Raw genomic sequence first — 17,471 nt, forward strand, 5'->3', positions numbered from 1 at the left:
GGGGAAGCAACAGCTGGACGGGGCCAGCGAGTGTACCGGATCACACTATAGTTCGAGCCATGGTGTGCAAGGTCAACCGGGGCCAGTGGCGTAGCCAGGAATTTTTCGGGGGGGGGGGGGCGCTGGGGGGCTGGAACATTTCATGGGGGGCGTCATATAGATCAATGATAATATTTTTAGAAACTCAAAATCTCAGTGGGGGGGGGGGGGGGGGGGCGCGACTGGGGGGGGGGGGCGACAAGGTTTCATGGCAGAATTTTCTTGGGAAACATTCATGTAATCTTTAACTCTAATATTTATTGTTGTATATTATTATTTAAATACCAAGTCCTATGCAAGCAACTACATTGCGTGGTCAGAGAGATTCCTTTTCTAAATTCAATTTTTCTAGCAATCCAAAACTTATGCACTTTTGAATGAGACATCGACCGAAAAAAATCGGCCCATATGTTTTATAATTTCGACTTATTGGCTGCATAGGCGTCGCGAGGGGGGCAAGGGGGGGGGGGGGCAAGCAAAAAAAAAAAGGAAGAACAAAAAAGAAAAAAAAGAAAAGAGAAAGAGGCAAAATGTCCCCGCCCCCTCTGAAACTTATAAATCGAGAATATGTTGAGAAATACAAGATCTTTTGGGAAAAATATGTTTTGCCCCCCTCTAGAAAAAATCCTGGCGACGCCCATGATTGGCTGCCAGACAACTTCCGTTCTCGCAGGGTAGGCTGGTTACCGCTCACAACCGACGTTGGTTGCATGGATACTTCGGAAACGGCCTCGGACGCAGTGACGTAGCCAGGATTTGTTGCACTTGGGGGGGGGGGGGCACGGGGAACCAGTATAATTATTATTATGAGGGGGCACCAGGGCGGACCCAACTCCCCCCCCCCCCCATTTCCAGGCCACCGGTCACCGCAAGTACTGAAAATTTGATAAGCGGGGGAGGTTTTTCCTTCCTATTTTGACGCTATAGGGCGCTCTTTTTGCTCTTTCTATTTATCCACTTATCAATTTGACTATAATTATAAGTCAACAATAATCATCTCAAAAAATACTTTAAAAAGACACATCTTCGGCAAGCGGCAAATTTCGGATTGTTGGGGGGGGGGGGGGGCACGCGCACACGTCTGGGGGCACTCTTAATTTTGTGGGGGGCACCCAAGACCCCCCCCCCCCCCCGGCCCCGGCGGCTACGCCACTGGTGTATATTGTCTCCAACCAAAATACGGGACGTCGCCCAGCTGAATCATAACCGACTTAATATAGGCTGTCCGACTGCTACATTTCGACCGACGTCCAGCGACCGTCGCGTACGACGTCGACGTGCGGGCGGCACTTTTGTTTTAGTCTGCCGCAGACATCGCCAATCCCTTCACATTTCAATCAATTGTATCACGCACTCTCCGCGACATGAATATTTATCACACTGTGTGGAAGACACTTTTAGATACTTTTCACTAAAATTCTCCCACCGATAAACTTTGAGAACAAAATTAGTTGATGACTGGAAAATGGGCATGATTGAGTGGATTTTGAACCAGAGATCTTGAGATCCATAATACATTTCAAATTCATCTCACTCTGCACTAGGCTACACTATCCACTAGGCTGGTTGACGAGATCCATTCTTTAAAATTAATAATGTAGGCATACATGTTGACTAAGAAGATAATAAGAAGATAATAAGGAGCCGGATGGGAATTTCCCCGTGTTTTCTCCCAAAAGGGTTTTTCGCGGGGTTTTCGCCCCTCTCGTAATCAGCGAATATAGTTACAGCAATATTTTTTTTCTTGATGTTATTACAAGACAGATCCATTTTTTGTGTGTGTCAACCATCCACTTTATAGTAAAGCATTCACACTGTACATGTACATGTAGTTATAATAGTTTTTGAATATATTGTATATATAATATTTGCTTAACAACTATGCATTAATCAAATAATGTTTTTTCTCATTGTATTGAATTTTATTGTATTTGTAATGTATTGTATAATCATACATGTTTGTTGTCATTATTTATTGTATGCAGGGCCCCAGTGGAAACCAGTTTTAAACTGTTTGGGCATACCCTGGGTAAATAATGGAATAAATAAATAAAATAACTAAATAAGTAATAACAATGGTTTGAGTATTAGACGTCATTGTTACGTTCTCATGAATAACTTGACTTCTGAATCATGCCTATCTGCTGCTGCCAATGCGTCATGGAGCAAAAGTGTGTCTCTTGAGGGCGGGCTTTATCCACATGTTCGCGTCGTAGCGGGCTGTATGCATGTCCGCCGCAGAAAGGACGAATTTCAGTGTGTGAAAAGTGGCTGAGCGGCGTTAAAATTTGTAGGCGGTTTAGCGGTATGTACTCCTTTCTTTGTTTAATAAAGGGTAATAAAGCCTTTTAGATGTGGTTTGTGGCTACTTTGGTTTGTCGTGCTTTCATTAGTTTTACTTTTGAAAATTGAATAAACTTTTCCGAGGTTTCGATCCTGAATCATGGTATTGGCAAAATGGCAACGTCAGTGAACAAATGAACCTTTCTTGCAATTTGCGCAATCTTAAGAATGAGCGCGCATTCTTAAAAACGAGCGGGCATTCTTAAGAATGAGCACGCAATCTGAAGAATGAGCACTCATTTTTTAAGATTGCTTGGATATTACTTAATTTTGCAATTCATGAATTTTGTGCAATCTTAACAATAAGATAGTGGATATTTTGCCGGAGGTAATGACGGCAAACTAACGATTACTAAAGGTTTGCCGGCGGCAATCCATATCAACAGAGGGCGCTGTACTCTTTAAAATAGGGCTGAATTATAAGATGTATTAAATTCCCACCAAAAGTTGTGTAGCACGTTTGGCATGTTTGGTGTAATGGTTAAACAAAGGCTCCAGTAAGCGGGACGACTCGCGTTCGATTCCGACCGCACCACATTTTTACGTTTTTTTTTTCTCATCCCCAAATAAATAAGAATATTCTTCTTTTATTATTTTAACATGTCTCAAACATTTTTTGCAGAGTATTACATTTTCTTTTTCAGTCTTGTGGCTCTGGAGGATTTTTTTTAAAAGGGAAATAAAGTCCAAAATTATAAAATGGTCTGAATCCCATCTTGTGAATACGAGGTAACAACGATAATTTTGGCATGGAGCCAGACTAAAACTTTTGACCGGAAAATGTTTTTAAGTACAAAAAAACAGTAACTGCGCATGTTCAGTGCATATCCGGCAAACTAACGTTTACTAAAGGTTTGCCGTCTCCGGCAAAATATACACTGCCTAACAATAACAGACACTGCACGGCATTAATTATGTTAAATTAAACGTAGGCCCTAGTATTACTGGTTAAAGGGGAAATAATCATATGACGAGAAAAGATAATGATCTGTGCTTCTGTACCCGTTGAACTACGATAATTTGAATTCAATTAAAGCTGTTATTATTGCTTTTTTCTGTCGCCCAATGGAAAGTTTTGTAATAATGGAGGACTGGGAACTAGTCTGGGAAGTTTTTTTTTTAGTCTAGACAAAGTCCCTCACCATACATGTACGCATGCTGAGTGATGAGGAACACGTTATACGTTTTTGTTATCAGAATCTTTCCACCAAACTATTATGTCTCTTATTTCCCCCAATACGCATATGAATTTGCATTGCCACAGTATCATTATTTAAGTACGGCCCAAGAATGAATCTGTGAACGAGGATGCAGCTAGACTCGCCAAGCACAACCGGTTCTCAGCATCGAGATCGAGTGCGAAATTGTGGCACGCGTGAATATTAATTATGATAAAAGATATGGTTCCCGCTTATTTACAAGTGCATTCTGAATGGTACTTGAGAGATCAGGAACCAAGGCATACATGAACTGGTTCCCGACCACTTAAAGTGCAACCAATCATGAAGGGACCAGGTTGGAAACCAGTGTGGATATGATTGATATGCATTATTATAAGATGGAATTTTGCGTCGGGGTGATATCAATCAAATCAACCTAATTTGATTGATATAATTCCATCTTATAATAGTTTATGCGGTACCCGCTGCCATGTACATCAGATTCGAACCGGCCAACTGAACCCGTTAGCTCGGTGGTCGAGTGGTAAGACATCTGCACTAGAAAGCAGGAGGTCGTGGGTTCGAGTCCCACCCGAGTGATTTTTTCCAACTTTCACTCGGGAGGTAACACACTGAGTATACAGTGTTTATAAACGTCGGTGAAGGGCAAAAACCTAATTTGATTGATATGCATTAGTGAATTACTCAAATTAATTTTTCAAGTTGGTATAAACCAAGAAGTAAGTCAACTATTTGCAATAATTAATTAATGAAATTAAGATTTTTTTAGTGATATCAAGATACTGTATTTGTTCCTCAATTCTCTTTTTTTTTGTCCCAGAAAATTCTAGCAAGTATCCCCGATATTATACATCTTGAAATGTTATTCTTTTCTTCAGATTTTCTTGGACTGGTTGAGCTGGACTCTCTTTCTTGTTGGTCTCGGTTGCTGAGCCGAGATGTATGCCTTTCACAAGCAGATCCAGCCACCCACAGGCGTGGAACACAGCGCGTACTGTAATTTCTTTTCAGCAGGCGAAAGGAGTCTTGTTGTTGCTCAGGCCTCTGAGCTGACCGTCTACAGACTTCTCAGTGATGTGGAGGTGCGGATATGTCTGTCGTTTAAGTCTTATTTGCAAAGATTGCATAGTTGAGATGTGTTGTGAGCTAACTCCAAGCCTGCTAAGATGCATCCTCAATCCTGCAAATTATCCATTTTTTCTTGAATTTGTCCAGTGGCCGGGTGATCACTGCCTTAATCTTTCAAAATCCTCCAACAATCATTGTTTTAAACGTTAATGCAGTGCCAATGATATCCGGAAGCAGTGCAAATGATTATCTAATATACATGTAATATGGGCCTCAATGTATGCATGGCTAAACATAAACAACACAAGGTGCAGCTTAAGACCTTGAACGATGCGTTCTCCAAAATTGACAGCCACCTTAATACCGCCATCTATGCCATCCAGCCTCAATCCTCCAAAATCCTCCACAAGTACCTGGTCCATTTGGAGGATTGTGGAGGGTTGGGGTTAAATCCTCAATGAGCTAAGATGGCTTGTCCAATGTAAAACAGGACATTTTGTCTGCTTTTGTTGTGCTGTTGTCTTCGATTTGTGGTGAAATTGCACTCCATCTAATGTATTATGTTCTACAAGCACACACATTTATTCAAATGTCTATGTCTAATATGGCTATGTCTTCAAATGTCTAACATTTGTGATGTTTATGAAAGGACTTTAAAAATAAGGAAGACAACTCTTTTATGATCATTTAAGTATCATTCTTTTGGGTTTCATTACAGACAACGGCTAAAGGTGCGGAGAAAAACATAGGTAAGATACGTCAGGTTTTTTTCATGGCCCTAATGAGATCAAGTGGGTTTGCATTGCCTAATTGCCTGCAAGAAAGTGACTGGACTTGACCTCATTAAAGATGCATTCCCCATGCTCGTTGTGAGTTTCATCCTGAAAAAATAGAATTCTCTTCTAAATTGCTATTTTTCTAGCAATAATTATAAAAGTTTTTCACTTTTTAATGCGATATCAACTGAAAAAATTCCGTCCACATTTAGTTATTGAATTATTATGACAAAGTTTGAATTACTTGTGGTCCGACAATAATTCTCTTCTCGCGGGGTAGGCTAGTTCCCGCCCACAATCATTATTGTACAGACCAGGAACATGTCTGCTCGTAAGGAGGTTTGTTTTGTGGTCAAAATAGAAAAACAATTCCTGGGGTTGCAGAAACCCCAAAAAAGCTGTGACTTGGCTTGCGTCGAGTCACAAAATTCAGTGACTCACTAAAACATTGTTATGGTTGATGTATTGATAATGAATTGATTGATTATTGATTGGGAATTGACCAGATGGTATCACTGTCAAGCCCAAGCGGGATAAACTCGAGCAGCTGATGAGCTTTTCTCTCCATGGCAATGTGATGTCACTGCAGACGGCGCCGTTGTCCGGTAACGGCCGAGATGCAATGCTCCTCAGCTTCAAAGATGCTAAGGTCAGTGGAAAAGTAACGTTGGTGAAGGAAGTTTACGTCTTGGAGACTATGTGAAATTTAAGCATTGTGTCTGCACCTAGTAAGCAGTAGGTTATGGGTTCGAGCCCCTCTCATGCAGGATTGTAAATTTGTTTCTCTCAGAAGCTCTGAGACAGAGACAGACTGAGTAGACAATGATTACAAAGTTCTGGCTGTGAATGTTAAAAGTCATTGGTCAAAATGGGCAAATTTTCTTTGTTTGACGTAATATTTTGCAGGAGGTATAGCTTATTATGAACTCAACACACGCTGGTACGGGACATTTTGTCACAAGTATTTGGAGGAAATAATCGGCCAGTAGTCAGAAGGCAATTTAACCTGTATTATGTCTCGGTAACTTTCCTTTCCTCGTAGCTTTCGATTGTGGAGTATGACCCCAGCACTCATGATCTGAAGACCTTGTCCATGCATTACTTTGAAGACGAAGAACTAAGGGTAAGGGTGTTATGATCCAAATGTGTCGCTAGGCTTACTTTTGAGAAGTGGTTTTTTGTTGTTGTTGTAACAAATCTTGCACTATTGCAGCTAAGAGACTCTCTGCATAAACAGTAGAGGGCGCTTACGTGACCGCTTTTCAGAGCCCCAGTGGGAGGGGCACACTGTGCACATGACACACCGCGTGTGCATGCTGATTCTTGCTAGTATCACGCATGACTTATTTCATTGTGAATGTGCACAAACTAATAGCATCTTGGGGCGAGCATCAGGCCTTGTCAGCAATACCTTCCAATGTCCCTCCTGCGCTGGCGGTCTCTCCCAACTTGCCCTTTGTAATCGATGAGTCCATGGGACCAGTCAACATTTATATTCATAACACGTGTTTGTACATATCTGTGCATGGGCCCCAACTGTATCAAATGAGTGGACTCAAGAGCCACGTTTGAATCACAGGCTCTGAATTTTTTGGATAAACCTAACATTGAAAGTGTTCTCAAAATAGTGTGCCAGCATTAGCAATGTAAGCCACTTACAAGACCCAATGAAATATGCATATGTTTTCTGTGTTTTCTACAAAATGTGTGATATCAACTGAGCTGAAATTTCAAAGGGAAGTTATGCACCCTTTGAGTTTAATGCAATTGTGTTGCTTCAAATGTAAAAAATCCACACAAAGCAAATGATATTCAAATTGTTCTTTGTCCTGCAGTCCAGTGGATATGTGAGCCCTGTACCCATTGATACCAATGAATGTTTGTAAACCATTTTTTTTGCAGAATTTTGAAGTGCCTGCTAAGCCTGTGTATTGTATTTTGTTATTGATTCTGGTCTGATTAGGATGGCTTGTATCGTAACATCCACACCCCCCATGTCCGGGTGGACCCTGAGAATCGCTGTGCTGTCATGCTGGTCTATGGCTCCAAGCTTGTGGTCTTACCATTCAACCGTGGGGAAGGGTTGGTGGAGGATACAGACCAAGCAACAAAGAAGTAAGTCCTTGGGGAAAAAAAACGCAAAATCAAACTGTATAACCCGTAGACATTTAATTACATTGCACTGCACTGTATTTACTCCTTGCTGAATCGATAAAACTATAGAATGCTAAGGAGGTTGGAGCGGTATAAGGAGTAACAGGCAGGGTGCTTTGGGGCAGTGCAGGGAGTAATGGGATTTCATTTGATTGTTATGCCACTAAGTTAGGCAAATGTTCCTTGGAGGTTAGTGCTTACTGTGCTTACTGCTTATTGTCTCCATGAAAAAGATGGAGGTTGTGTGCTTAGCAGCGCCATGTCATTTGGCTCTGGTCTTAAATGCACTTGGTATTTTTCTGCCCATTAGATCTGCAGTGATGCCTAGCTATGTCATCAACCTGTCAGAATTGGAGGAACACGTACTGAACGTGGTGGATATACAGTTCCTGCATGGATACTATGAGCCAACACTGTTACTGCTGTATGAGCCGCTACGAACGTGGCCTGGGTAAGCGTGAACTGGTAGAAGTTATCAAATGTGCTGCTTATATAGGCCATTATACCAAAGTCTCGTATCATAATTGTTACCCTGTTCATCAGGCCATGAGACTGGTTTTCCACAGCAACTTGACATCAGGGCAACCAGGCTTCTACCCTCAAACTTGAGGTACTTATTTATACTCCTTGGTGGAGAGAGGCAATTGTAGTAAAGTGTCTTGCCCAAGAACATAAAGTACATGTAAATGGCAGCCAGTCTGTGAGCACAATGAAAGGTTGAATTTAAAGAAGCCGTTGCTAATTAATCGGTCTGTGTTTTTATTTTGATATTGCAGTCGTATAGCCATGCGACACGACACATGTGCCATGGTGGCGCTGTCACTGAATCTGGCTCAGCGAGTTCACCCCGTCATCTGGGCTTTAAACGGTCTGCCATATGACTGTGCACAAGTCTGCGCTGTACCTAAACCAATTGGTAAGTTTTAATTTTTAATCACTTCAGTTATAAAGAATTTTTTGTGTGAGACAGAGCATCCTTATCTACACTCCCTTACTATTCCAGTAAGGCAGATTATCTACCCTAGAATATATTAGCTGTCGAAGAATCTGTCAAAATTAAGGTTAAAGATGCGTTGCCTGTGCTATCTTAGAGTTTCACCTCGGAAAATAGATTGTTTTCAACTGCTATTTTCCTAGCAATATAAAAGGTACATGTAAGATGTGGAACGAAAACATCCACCACTGTTTATTTATTAAACAATTTTTTCCCCATAATTCTAATTAGTAGCTGCCAGACAATAATTCTTGCACTGTGGTTTTATTTGTGCACAATATGAAATCCCTTATTCAGAGGGTTGCAGACACCCAAAATCGGAATAAAGTTTTTCCGTTAAAACATACTAATTGAAAATTCATTAGGAGAAAAAATTCCACAGCACAGGGTTTGCAACTTTCAGTGCATAGATTTAAGAAATGGTGTTGTTTTGGAAATTTCAAGCTGACATGTTTTATGAAGTTCCGTTTAAGGTAAGTTTTACAATTTTAGCTTATTTTCAGATTTAGTTTTGCCAGAACTGTGATTTATACTGCTTGTAGTAACTGGTCCACTGTGTTCATTGGGATTGATTCCCTTTTTTTCTCGTCTTTTTTCCCCGCTGTTATATCAACTGGTCATATTTTTTTGAATTTGTTAGGTGGTGTGTTAGTCCTGGCAGTCAACTCCTTACTGTACCTCAATCAGAGTATCCCGCCCTACGGCGTGTCTCTCAACTCCATCACTGAGCGGAGTACAGCCTTTCCTCTCCGTAAGTCAGTTTTTAGTTCCAGTTTTTGTGAAATTGTAGATTTTACTTGTGATTTGTACATGGAGACACATGCTGCAATCCATCCTCTCCCATGAAAAATTCCATTTAAATGATTTGTCTTTGTAAATTGTGAAAGAAAGTTAACTATTTTTTGTTGTTGCTAAAACTACTTATTACATGAAATGCCAGAATTGTGTGTTTTTTTTTTCAACAAGACAAGGCTGACCTGATGTCAAGCAACAACGCTATGAGTTTGTGCACATTAGAAATAAAACAAGTTGTGCGTACTTCGCGCTATAAGCGTGCAAACCAGTACGATAGTGTTGAATAGTACGCTCAGCAGTTGCGAGCACTGCACCCGTATTTCATCTTCACTGCTTTTCATAACCAGTTCTATTCCCTGGGCTGTTGTTTTTCCACCAGGGCCGCAAGAAGGCATATGCATCAGCTTAGACTGTGCTCAAGCCACCTTCATATCTTACGATAAACTGGTGCTGTCGCTCAAGGGAGGAGAACTGTAAGTCCCTAGAGATTCCTTAAGACTTAAAGGAAAAGAACTATTTGAATGATCACTCTTTACATCAAAAGTGTTTAAGGTAAAATAAACTACATTCAAATCAGAACTATGTCAAGCCATTGGTCAGTAATATATCTGCTATTAATCCACTGGTTTGAAATGAGCTGATATATGGCCTAACTTGGTTGCCATGGTAATTTGGATCAGGTATGTTCATGTGTTCTTTCCCAAAAGGGTTTTTGCAGGTTTTTGATCATCCTGTAATCAGCAAGTCGTACCTAATACTTAAATATGTATTCAATGAACTTGTGTATGTAGCTTTCTTTTGTGTCAATGTTTCCAAGGTACTTGTAAGTATTTATAAATTTAAATGGTCGTAGTCTGTTTCACTTTGAATGCACTTTTTCTTTGTGATGTTTACTTTTCTGAACTTAATTTAATAATATTGAATGTTTGTATTGTCCCAATGGAAACCAGTTTTTAACTGATTGGGCAAACCCTGGGTAAAGAAATGTGACAAATAAATAAATGTCCACAGCTTTTGAATTTGTCCATGTGTTTGGTCTGGGTGGAGTACTAATTTGAAGACTGTTTACCCAATTATCATTGTTTTTGTAGCTATGTACTGACAATGTTGATTGACTGTATGCGGAGTGTACGAGGGTTTCACTTTGACAAGGCAGCAGCGAGTGTGCTCACATGCTCTGTAAGTAGCCTCTTCACAAATGTGGAAGGAAGAAAGTTATTGTATCTTCTTAATTATTGGCTTTTTGTTGTGAACATTTTCAGGGTTTATTTGGCTCATGGATTTTTTCCCATATGACACACAGGGTGAGTAAAAAATTAGCGGAACCCAAACCCCCAAAATTATATTTCATATTTAAAAAAATATGTAGCACCAAAAATAATAATGACTGGAAAGCTAATTTCATAAGCTACTTTTAGATGAAAAAATTACTGAAATTGCTCAATCCATTCAAAGAATAGCACCATTTTAATGCAATGACCCTAAAACCTCTTTCATCCAAAAAAAAACAATTTATTGTGTATTCTGACTGTTTGGAACAACAAAGAAAATGACACAGAATATTTGTTTCAACAACTGTCAACAACTGTAGTACACAATATCTTTATTAACAACCCTGGTTAGGCAAACAATATGATTTATAAAATCCACTTTTTTGAAAAGACGGGCCTTCAAAAGGACTTTGTTGAATATTTTTAACTTTTAAACTGAGGTTTTATCACTGGTGATGTTTGAAGACATTCTGATGACGATTCTTGAAAGTGCATTTTATCGTTTTCTGTAACTTCATGGACTGCAAAACAGAAATTGTATTAATATTTCAAATTATCCTTGGAAAGTAAAACTGCCCCCTTTGACCAATAGATGGGGCTTTGCGAACACAGTGTTGTCTCCAGTAGGGGAGACACGTGCGCGTTCTGATTCGCATGCATATGGCTGAAGTACACACAACCAATTTGGTTCTTAATGTGCACACACCCTTGCCGCCTTCCCATGAGAAATGCATTGGAATGTCTCTCCTGTTGGTCTCCCCCAACTCTACATTCGTAACCATCGAGGGGGTACTTGTACACGGTGTCCGTTGTTGGGATGATGCTTTGGTTTTTAAGCTCTTGTTTGTCATGCCGTTTTTCAGATTTGTGCCATGGACGAAGGCTTCCTGTTCCTGGGTTCCCGTCTGGGTAACTCGCTCCTCTTGAAATACACAGAGAAGGCAACGGATGGCGTCAGTTCAGGTAAAGTTATTGACGTTATGGAAATAATTGAAATTCAGACAAACAAAAGAAGGAAACAGAACTAGTTCAAACTGTCAAGATTCATACATCACATTACATGATTTGCAAGTGTCATTAATTTGTTGCAAAATGTTTGTGATGGATTTTGTGAAATTTTAAAACATTTCTGCAATTTTTCCTCTAGATATCCCAAAAAAGGACAAAGAGGAAGAGAGAAAAGAGGTATAATTGAGTTGATTTTTTATTCTTTCCAATTGTGTGTGGCTGTTTTAATAAATTTAGCTGGTCTCATGGTAATGATTGAATAAACTTCCCGCAAATAATTTGAAAGTGCTTTGATATTGTTATTATAACTACCCCTTATTTTATATAATTGTTATTATGAATATAAAATGGCTTTTGTTCTCATTTAGAGAGTTCAGGAACTTCATGCTTTTTCTCTTCATGTCACTGAGACTAAGACTATTTTCACTGTACCACTGTGTGTTGCCAACAATTAGTGAAGAATAAACGATGCTGATATCATAACTTTTTTAGGACGTAAGCCTAAGAGATTTTGTGAAAACCTCAGGTAAACAAACATAGACTTGATATACCAGGTGGGAGTCACAAAGGGTTTGTAGGAGGTGAAACATGGGAGGTATCGTGCATGCCAACATTTGGAAAAGAATGGAATTATGTTCACCTGCATTGTGTTTATTCACTTATGAATCCATATGACCATTTGAGTGCTACAGTGTGTAATAGGCAGGGTGGTTTTGGATGCTACATTTTTTTTTTTTTTGGGGGGGGGAGCAGTTTTCTGATGTAGAATGTTGTAAGAATTGTAATCACTTCTATCCATAGGATGGTCCCCCAACCAAGAAGATACGCAGCGATGATGCTAGTGATTGGATGGGTAAGGATGTGTGAATATGATATTCTAGATATGCTTTTTTTAACTGAAAGTCTCAACTGATAACACGAAGAACCAAGGCTAAGTCGGTGGAATCAAGAGCCAAAATTGTAGGGGTTTTTTTTGCTTTTTTTTCGGTGTGAAATTACCTCAAAGCGATTTGGCTCACTGTACATTGTGATTAGTGTTGCACTGATGTATTCTGGATTGTCCGTAACGCAGAGAAATGCAATATAACTGCATAAGCGATGAGCAATGTCCCTTGATGCAGATCGCAAAATGCTAATCAATCTTGGCTAAATCTCACAGATTGCAAAACACAAAGATGTTTTTGCTTTAAAATATAAAAACATTTAAAGCAGTTTTCCATACAATACTCTTTAAAGAATTTGCCCCTGTTGATTGGGTGTCCAAGGGCAACAGACCAGCACAACAGCAACTTTGTAAACAAATTGTTTATTTTCATTCTTTTAAACTTGTCAACGTTGCATCCTTGATTTTCCAGCGAGTGACGTAGCGTTGGTGGAAGATCCTGAGGAGCTGGAGGTGTACGGCAAGGAAACCATGCAGAGTACCAGCTCCAATGTCATTACATATTCATTTGAGGTCAGTCAAAGGTCATAAGTCAAAGGTCATATCCTCTTGACATGAGGTATCGTTTTCAAAATATACTGTTGGAATAAGTGAGATCAAAAATAGCTATACTTCTTCTTTAGGTGCACGGAGGAAAGAATTCAATTCAATTGAGTTCAATTCAATGATTGTTTATTTATTAATAAAAAAAATCCATGTCTCGTTGCACATTGCTGAATAAGAAATGGATATACAAATAGTAAAATCCTTACTAAGTCAGTAATCAAAGATGTGTTCTCGTACTATTTTTGAGTTTCACCTTGAAAAGTAGATTTGTATTTTTATTTGCTGTTTTCCTAGTAATAGAAAAGTTATTCACTTCTATATGAGACATTGAACAAAAAAATTTCCCCGACTATTAGTTGTTGAAATATATCTTCACAAAATCAAATGATTGGTTTCAAGACAATAACTTGGCTCTCACAGGGCGGGTCAGGTGTGCACAAAATGAAAGCCCTTTTGGAGAGGGTTGCAGACGCCCAAAATTGGAATCAAGTGGTTCTTCCGTTGAAACAAAACATGCAAATTGAAAAGTCATTAGGAGAAAGAAAATTGTCTATTTTTTTAAGAGCATGGAGTATGGATCTTTAAATACTAAAAAAATAGTTCTGAGACTTTAAAAAACCTAGATTTAAAACTGATACTGACTATTTAGAAGAAAAAAGTGTGAGTCACATGTCTGGCAATTCTGCTGCTACCTACATAAAAGCTAATCATGTTAAATTAATTCCATTTAAAAATTATTTTTATTTTTCTAAGGTATGTGACAGTGTGATCAACATTGGACCGTGTGGCAACATGACAATGGGCGAACCTGCATTCCTGTCAGATGAGGTAAGCGAGAAAAAAACCAACAATTTTTACCTGCTGTAAACCCCTCAATCTAAGACACTGTATGTAAGTTCTTTTTCTGAAATGTAGTATAGTTTTAGCCTGAACTGCAAAAAGTTGTATGTCCATCAACCATTTTTCCTCTCGACTGATTTCCTTGTTGGGCCAGGCTATAAATGTGGGGTCCTATTTTTAAAAAAATAATTCTTAATGCAGTCATTCAAACAAATCAAACACTTTTTTTAAAGTCATTTTTAGTGATACTTGAATGGCACATGGCAAAGTACTATTAACAGGGACAGGAAAAATGGCACACTTTGGACCCTTAATTCACTGGATGACCTTCTTTTTAAAATTAAGTAAGATTTGAGGCTTTGCATGGTGGAGATACTAATGAATAAAGGGTTGCGGAAACACCATGTGCGAATAATTTCTCAACTAAGAGAATGGTTCTGAAAAGAACCAGAGGTATAAACTCGATGTTACGGTCAGTATGCTCTGACCGTCTTTTTAAAACTGCATGTATACGATTGCAGATAATCTCAAACCACTTGGAGTTTCATTTTTGTGATTTCCCAGTTGCAGTCTTAGTTGCATCTAATATGCCATTTTACCCAGGAGCTGTGTGTGTTTTGTTGTATACGATTGTAGATAGTCTCAAACCACTTGGAGTTTCATTTTTGTGATTTCCCAGTTGCAGTCTTAGTTGCATCTAATATGCCATTTTACCCAGGAGCTGTGTGTGTTTTGTTGCAGTTTCAGAACAGTTTGGACCCTGATCTAGAGTTGGTGACCTGCTCAGGCTATGGCAAGAACGGAGCTCTCTCAGTGCTGCAGGTATGGACTAGCCATAGACCAAATGGGGCATTCGACTGTTGCTTGTGTTTTAGTAAATGTTGATGTTTTTCCAGGAGCTGATTCCATGCTTCAGACGCATACTTCCTGATTCAACAATCTACATATACCATTTGAGCTAACAAGAAATCAACACTCACATTACAGAATTGCAACTGTGCTGGATGCCATGGGGAACATTGCATTACAGTCTCAATTGGATCCCATGATGCAACACAGTAAACACACTATAATGACCTTACATCTCAGACCTATTTTTGAATGTTGTTTTGTGAATAATGACAGAGGACCATCAGACCACAGGTTGTGACTACATTTGAGCTACCCGGCTGTCTGGATATGTGGACAGTCATTCACAAACAGGCAGAGGTAGGTGGATTATTACAGAAAAAAAAATCCTTGGATAAAAAGTTTTAAACTCAAGTTCAATCGGTTTGAAAGCAACTGCAAGTGCTAAATTGACAGTCATTATTTGAGCCTTGAATTTGCAAAGTCAACATTTCAACTCTACTGATTTTACTGCAAATTTGACTAAACGTGATATTTACTTAACTTTGCATTATCATGAAGTAGAAACTAACCTTACGACAGTAATAACCCTCCTCGTGGGAAGTCAATACTCAGAGCTTTATGTGTGGGTACTAACTCTGTGGGCCAAAGTGGTTTGCAATACTTGAAGGTTAAGACTAGGAGGGTTAAGGCAAAGACCAGGACAAGAGGTCACTGCCCCAGCTAAGTAATGTATCCAATTTCAATAAAAACATTTGATTTTCCGGTTCAAAACCATCTGAGTAAGAAACCAAAATGATCTTGACCCATCAAGGTTATTTTGTAATTGTTTTTTTTGTCATTTTGTTGCCTTTTTGCCATTTGACCTTTTGACTTTTGACCTGTTGACCTGTTGACCTAGACCTCGAAGGATGAGACCGGGGATGAGGTCAAGAAGGAGGAGAAGGAGGAAGGTGAGGAGGACGGTCAGCAGGAGGATGGAGACGGAGAGAAGACATCTGGAGACAAGATGGCGGAGGACCTGGCCAACAGCCATGCCTTCCTGATCCTGAGTAGGGAAGACTCCAGCATGGTGAGTAGACACCATAAAGTGATGAGTCAAGCTGTATCCGCTCCGTTCATAAGTACCCCCTAACCGGCAAAGAAAGTACAGTTGGGAGTGACCGAACGACGCCATTTTGCCTGACTACAATATTTTGCAGCCGTGCGCGCGTGGCCACTGGTGTACATAGTGCAAATCCCCTGGTGTACCTGCACAAGGAACCTGCGTCATGCACAAGGAACGGTGCGCGCGTCAATCAGCAAAATGTATGTGTCCCACCCATGGGATGTCTTTGCTAGGTAAAAGGGCGCCCTCTTTTGTTGGCGCTGGAGCCCATACTCCCCAGGGAGCTGAGAAGGTCTATTTAATGTTTCATGGGCCTAACGAGCAGGGGTACTAATGATGTAGTGCCTTGAGCACAAATTCTGATGAATATGTGAGCATTCTCAATATGCATTATATTATTTTTTACCATGGCCACCTGACCAATAGTCATATTCTAATTGATCAGTTACGTGTATTTACTCTTTGTTCTTCGCTTTGTCTTTCTCCCAGGTTTTACAGACAGGCAAAGAGATAACAGAGCTGGACCACAGCGGGTTTAGTACCCAGACTCCCACTGTGTTTGCTGGCAATCTGGGTGACAATAGATACATTGTCCAGGTGTCACCGTCCAGCGTCAGACTACTGGAAGGAGGTAACAATCATTTACACATTCATGACATCATTGCATTGTTGAAAGTGAGTCCGTCACAAGTCTACAAGACTGTTTACAAGTAAATCACAATTCCATTTGGTGGTTCACTCATTCAAAGATCTATTGTCAGATAAAACTAAATTTTGTGAGGAATCCTTCCCACAGAATGCTATAATGATTAGTCTGCTAAGAAGGTTTTAGTATGGTTCATCCAGCAACCTCTCTTGCAGTCACTACTATTGCATAGTTGGGAGTCTAGGATCTTATTTTGAGATACTACTTCCCTGGTCCCACTGACTGATTGGGTGATTGTATGTGTATTGTGAGTGCAGGACAGCTAAACTTACTAACCTTACTTACAGGAACACCAACCAATGATAGGTTTGCCTTTGGCTCATCAATATGTATGAGGTGTAATAAACATGAATGTTGGGATCGATCGATGGATCTGCGCTGTCGTTCGAGTGAACTGTGCTATTGGTCAATCCTGCTGCGCCATCGGTCAATCGTGCCATCACCGGTTAATAACCTATTATTTCTGATTGTCTGCTGTGGAGGGATTGTTTTGTAAAAGAGAGTAAAGTCTGAGAATTCCTACATGTTTCTACGCGTTCAAGTTAGAATGCACGTCCACCAATCGCGCCCGACTTACATACTCATTTTTTGTTTACATACTTTTTTCCCCCAGTGAACCAACTGCAGCATATCCCCCTGGACCTGGAGTCTGACATCACCCTGTGTTCCCTAAGTGACCCATACCTACTAGTCATAACAGAGAGGGGTGACGTCATGCTGCTGACCCTCAAGGCTGACCAGTACGGCTCAGGACATCGTCTCAGTCTGACCAAACCCCAACTTCCACAGGTCAGTACGATCAATGTGCTGTTTCTTAAGTTGTTAAAGAAAGTGGAGTGCTGTGGCCTCG

The 17,471-nt window shown here is 40.0% G+C and overlaps 1 protein-coding gene across 2 annotated transcripts in view; it reads left to right on the forward strand.

The window, feature by feature from the left end:
- The first annotated feature begins 2,223 nt into the window (after nt 1-2,223).
- Nucleotides 2,224-17,471, forward strand: part of LOC119737543 (cleavage and polyadenylation specificity factor subunit 1-like) — a 32,133-nt gene continuing 16,885 nt past the window's right edge. Inside the window, exons 1-21 of one of the 2 annotated variants that reach the window (XM_038211980.1) lie at nt 2,224-2,344; nt 4,442-4,645; nt 5,350-5,380; nt 5,914-6,056; nt 6,450-6,530; nt 7,371-7,522; nt 7,872-8,012; nt 8,338-8,477; nt 9,196-9,306; nt 9,730-9,823; nt 10,442-10,529; nt 11,485-11,584; nt 11,769-11,806; nt 12,431-12,482; nt 12,985-13,085; nt 13,872-13,946; nt 14,700-14,780; nt 15,084-15,167; nt 15,709-15,879; nt 16,405-16,546; nt 17,235-17,410. In XM_038211980.1, the coding sequence (XP_038067908.1) occupies nt 4,502-4,645; nt 5,350-5,380; nt 5,914-6,056; nt 6,450-6,530; nt 7,371-7,522; nt 7,872-8,012; nt 8,338-8,477; nt 9,196-9,306; nt 9,730-9,823; nt 10,442-10,529; nt 11,485-11,584; nt 11,769-11,806; nt 12,431-12,482; nt 12,985-13,085; nt 13,872-13,946; nt 14,700-14,780; nt 15,084-15,167; nt 15,709-15,879; nt 16,405-16,546; nt 17,235-17,410 (2,145 nt within the window). In that variant the 5' untranslated portion in view covers nt 2,224-2,344; nt 4,442-4,501. The remainder of the gene's footprint in view (nt 2,345-4,441; nt 4,646-5,349; nt 5,381-5,913; nt 6,057-6,449; nt 6,531-7,370; nt 7,523-7,871; nt 8,013-8,337; nt 8,478-9,195; nt 9,307-9,729; nt 9,824-10,441; nt 10,530-11,484; nt 11,585-11,768; nt 11,807-12,430; nt 12,483-12,984; nt 13,086-13,871; nt 13,947-14,699; nt 14,781-15,083; nt 15,168-15,708; nt 15,880-16,404; nt 16,547-17,234; nt 17,411-17,471) is intronic. The other variant, XM_038211981.1, reaches the window with a different exon arrangement.

This window comes from Patiria miniata, unplaced genomic scaffold (assembly GCF_015706575.1).
Source record: "Patiria miniata isolate m_02_andy unplaced genomic scaffold, ASM1570657v1 HiC_scaffold_3, whole genome shotgun sequence".
Taxonomy (NCBI): domain Eukaryota; kingdom Metazoa; phylum Echinodermata; class Asteroidea; order Valvatida; family Asterinidae; genus Patiria; species Patiria miniata.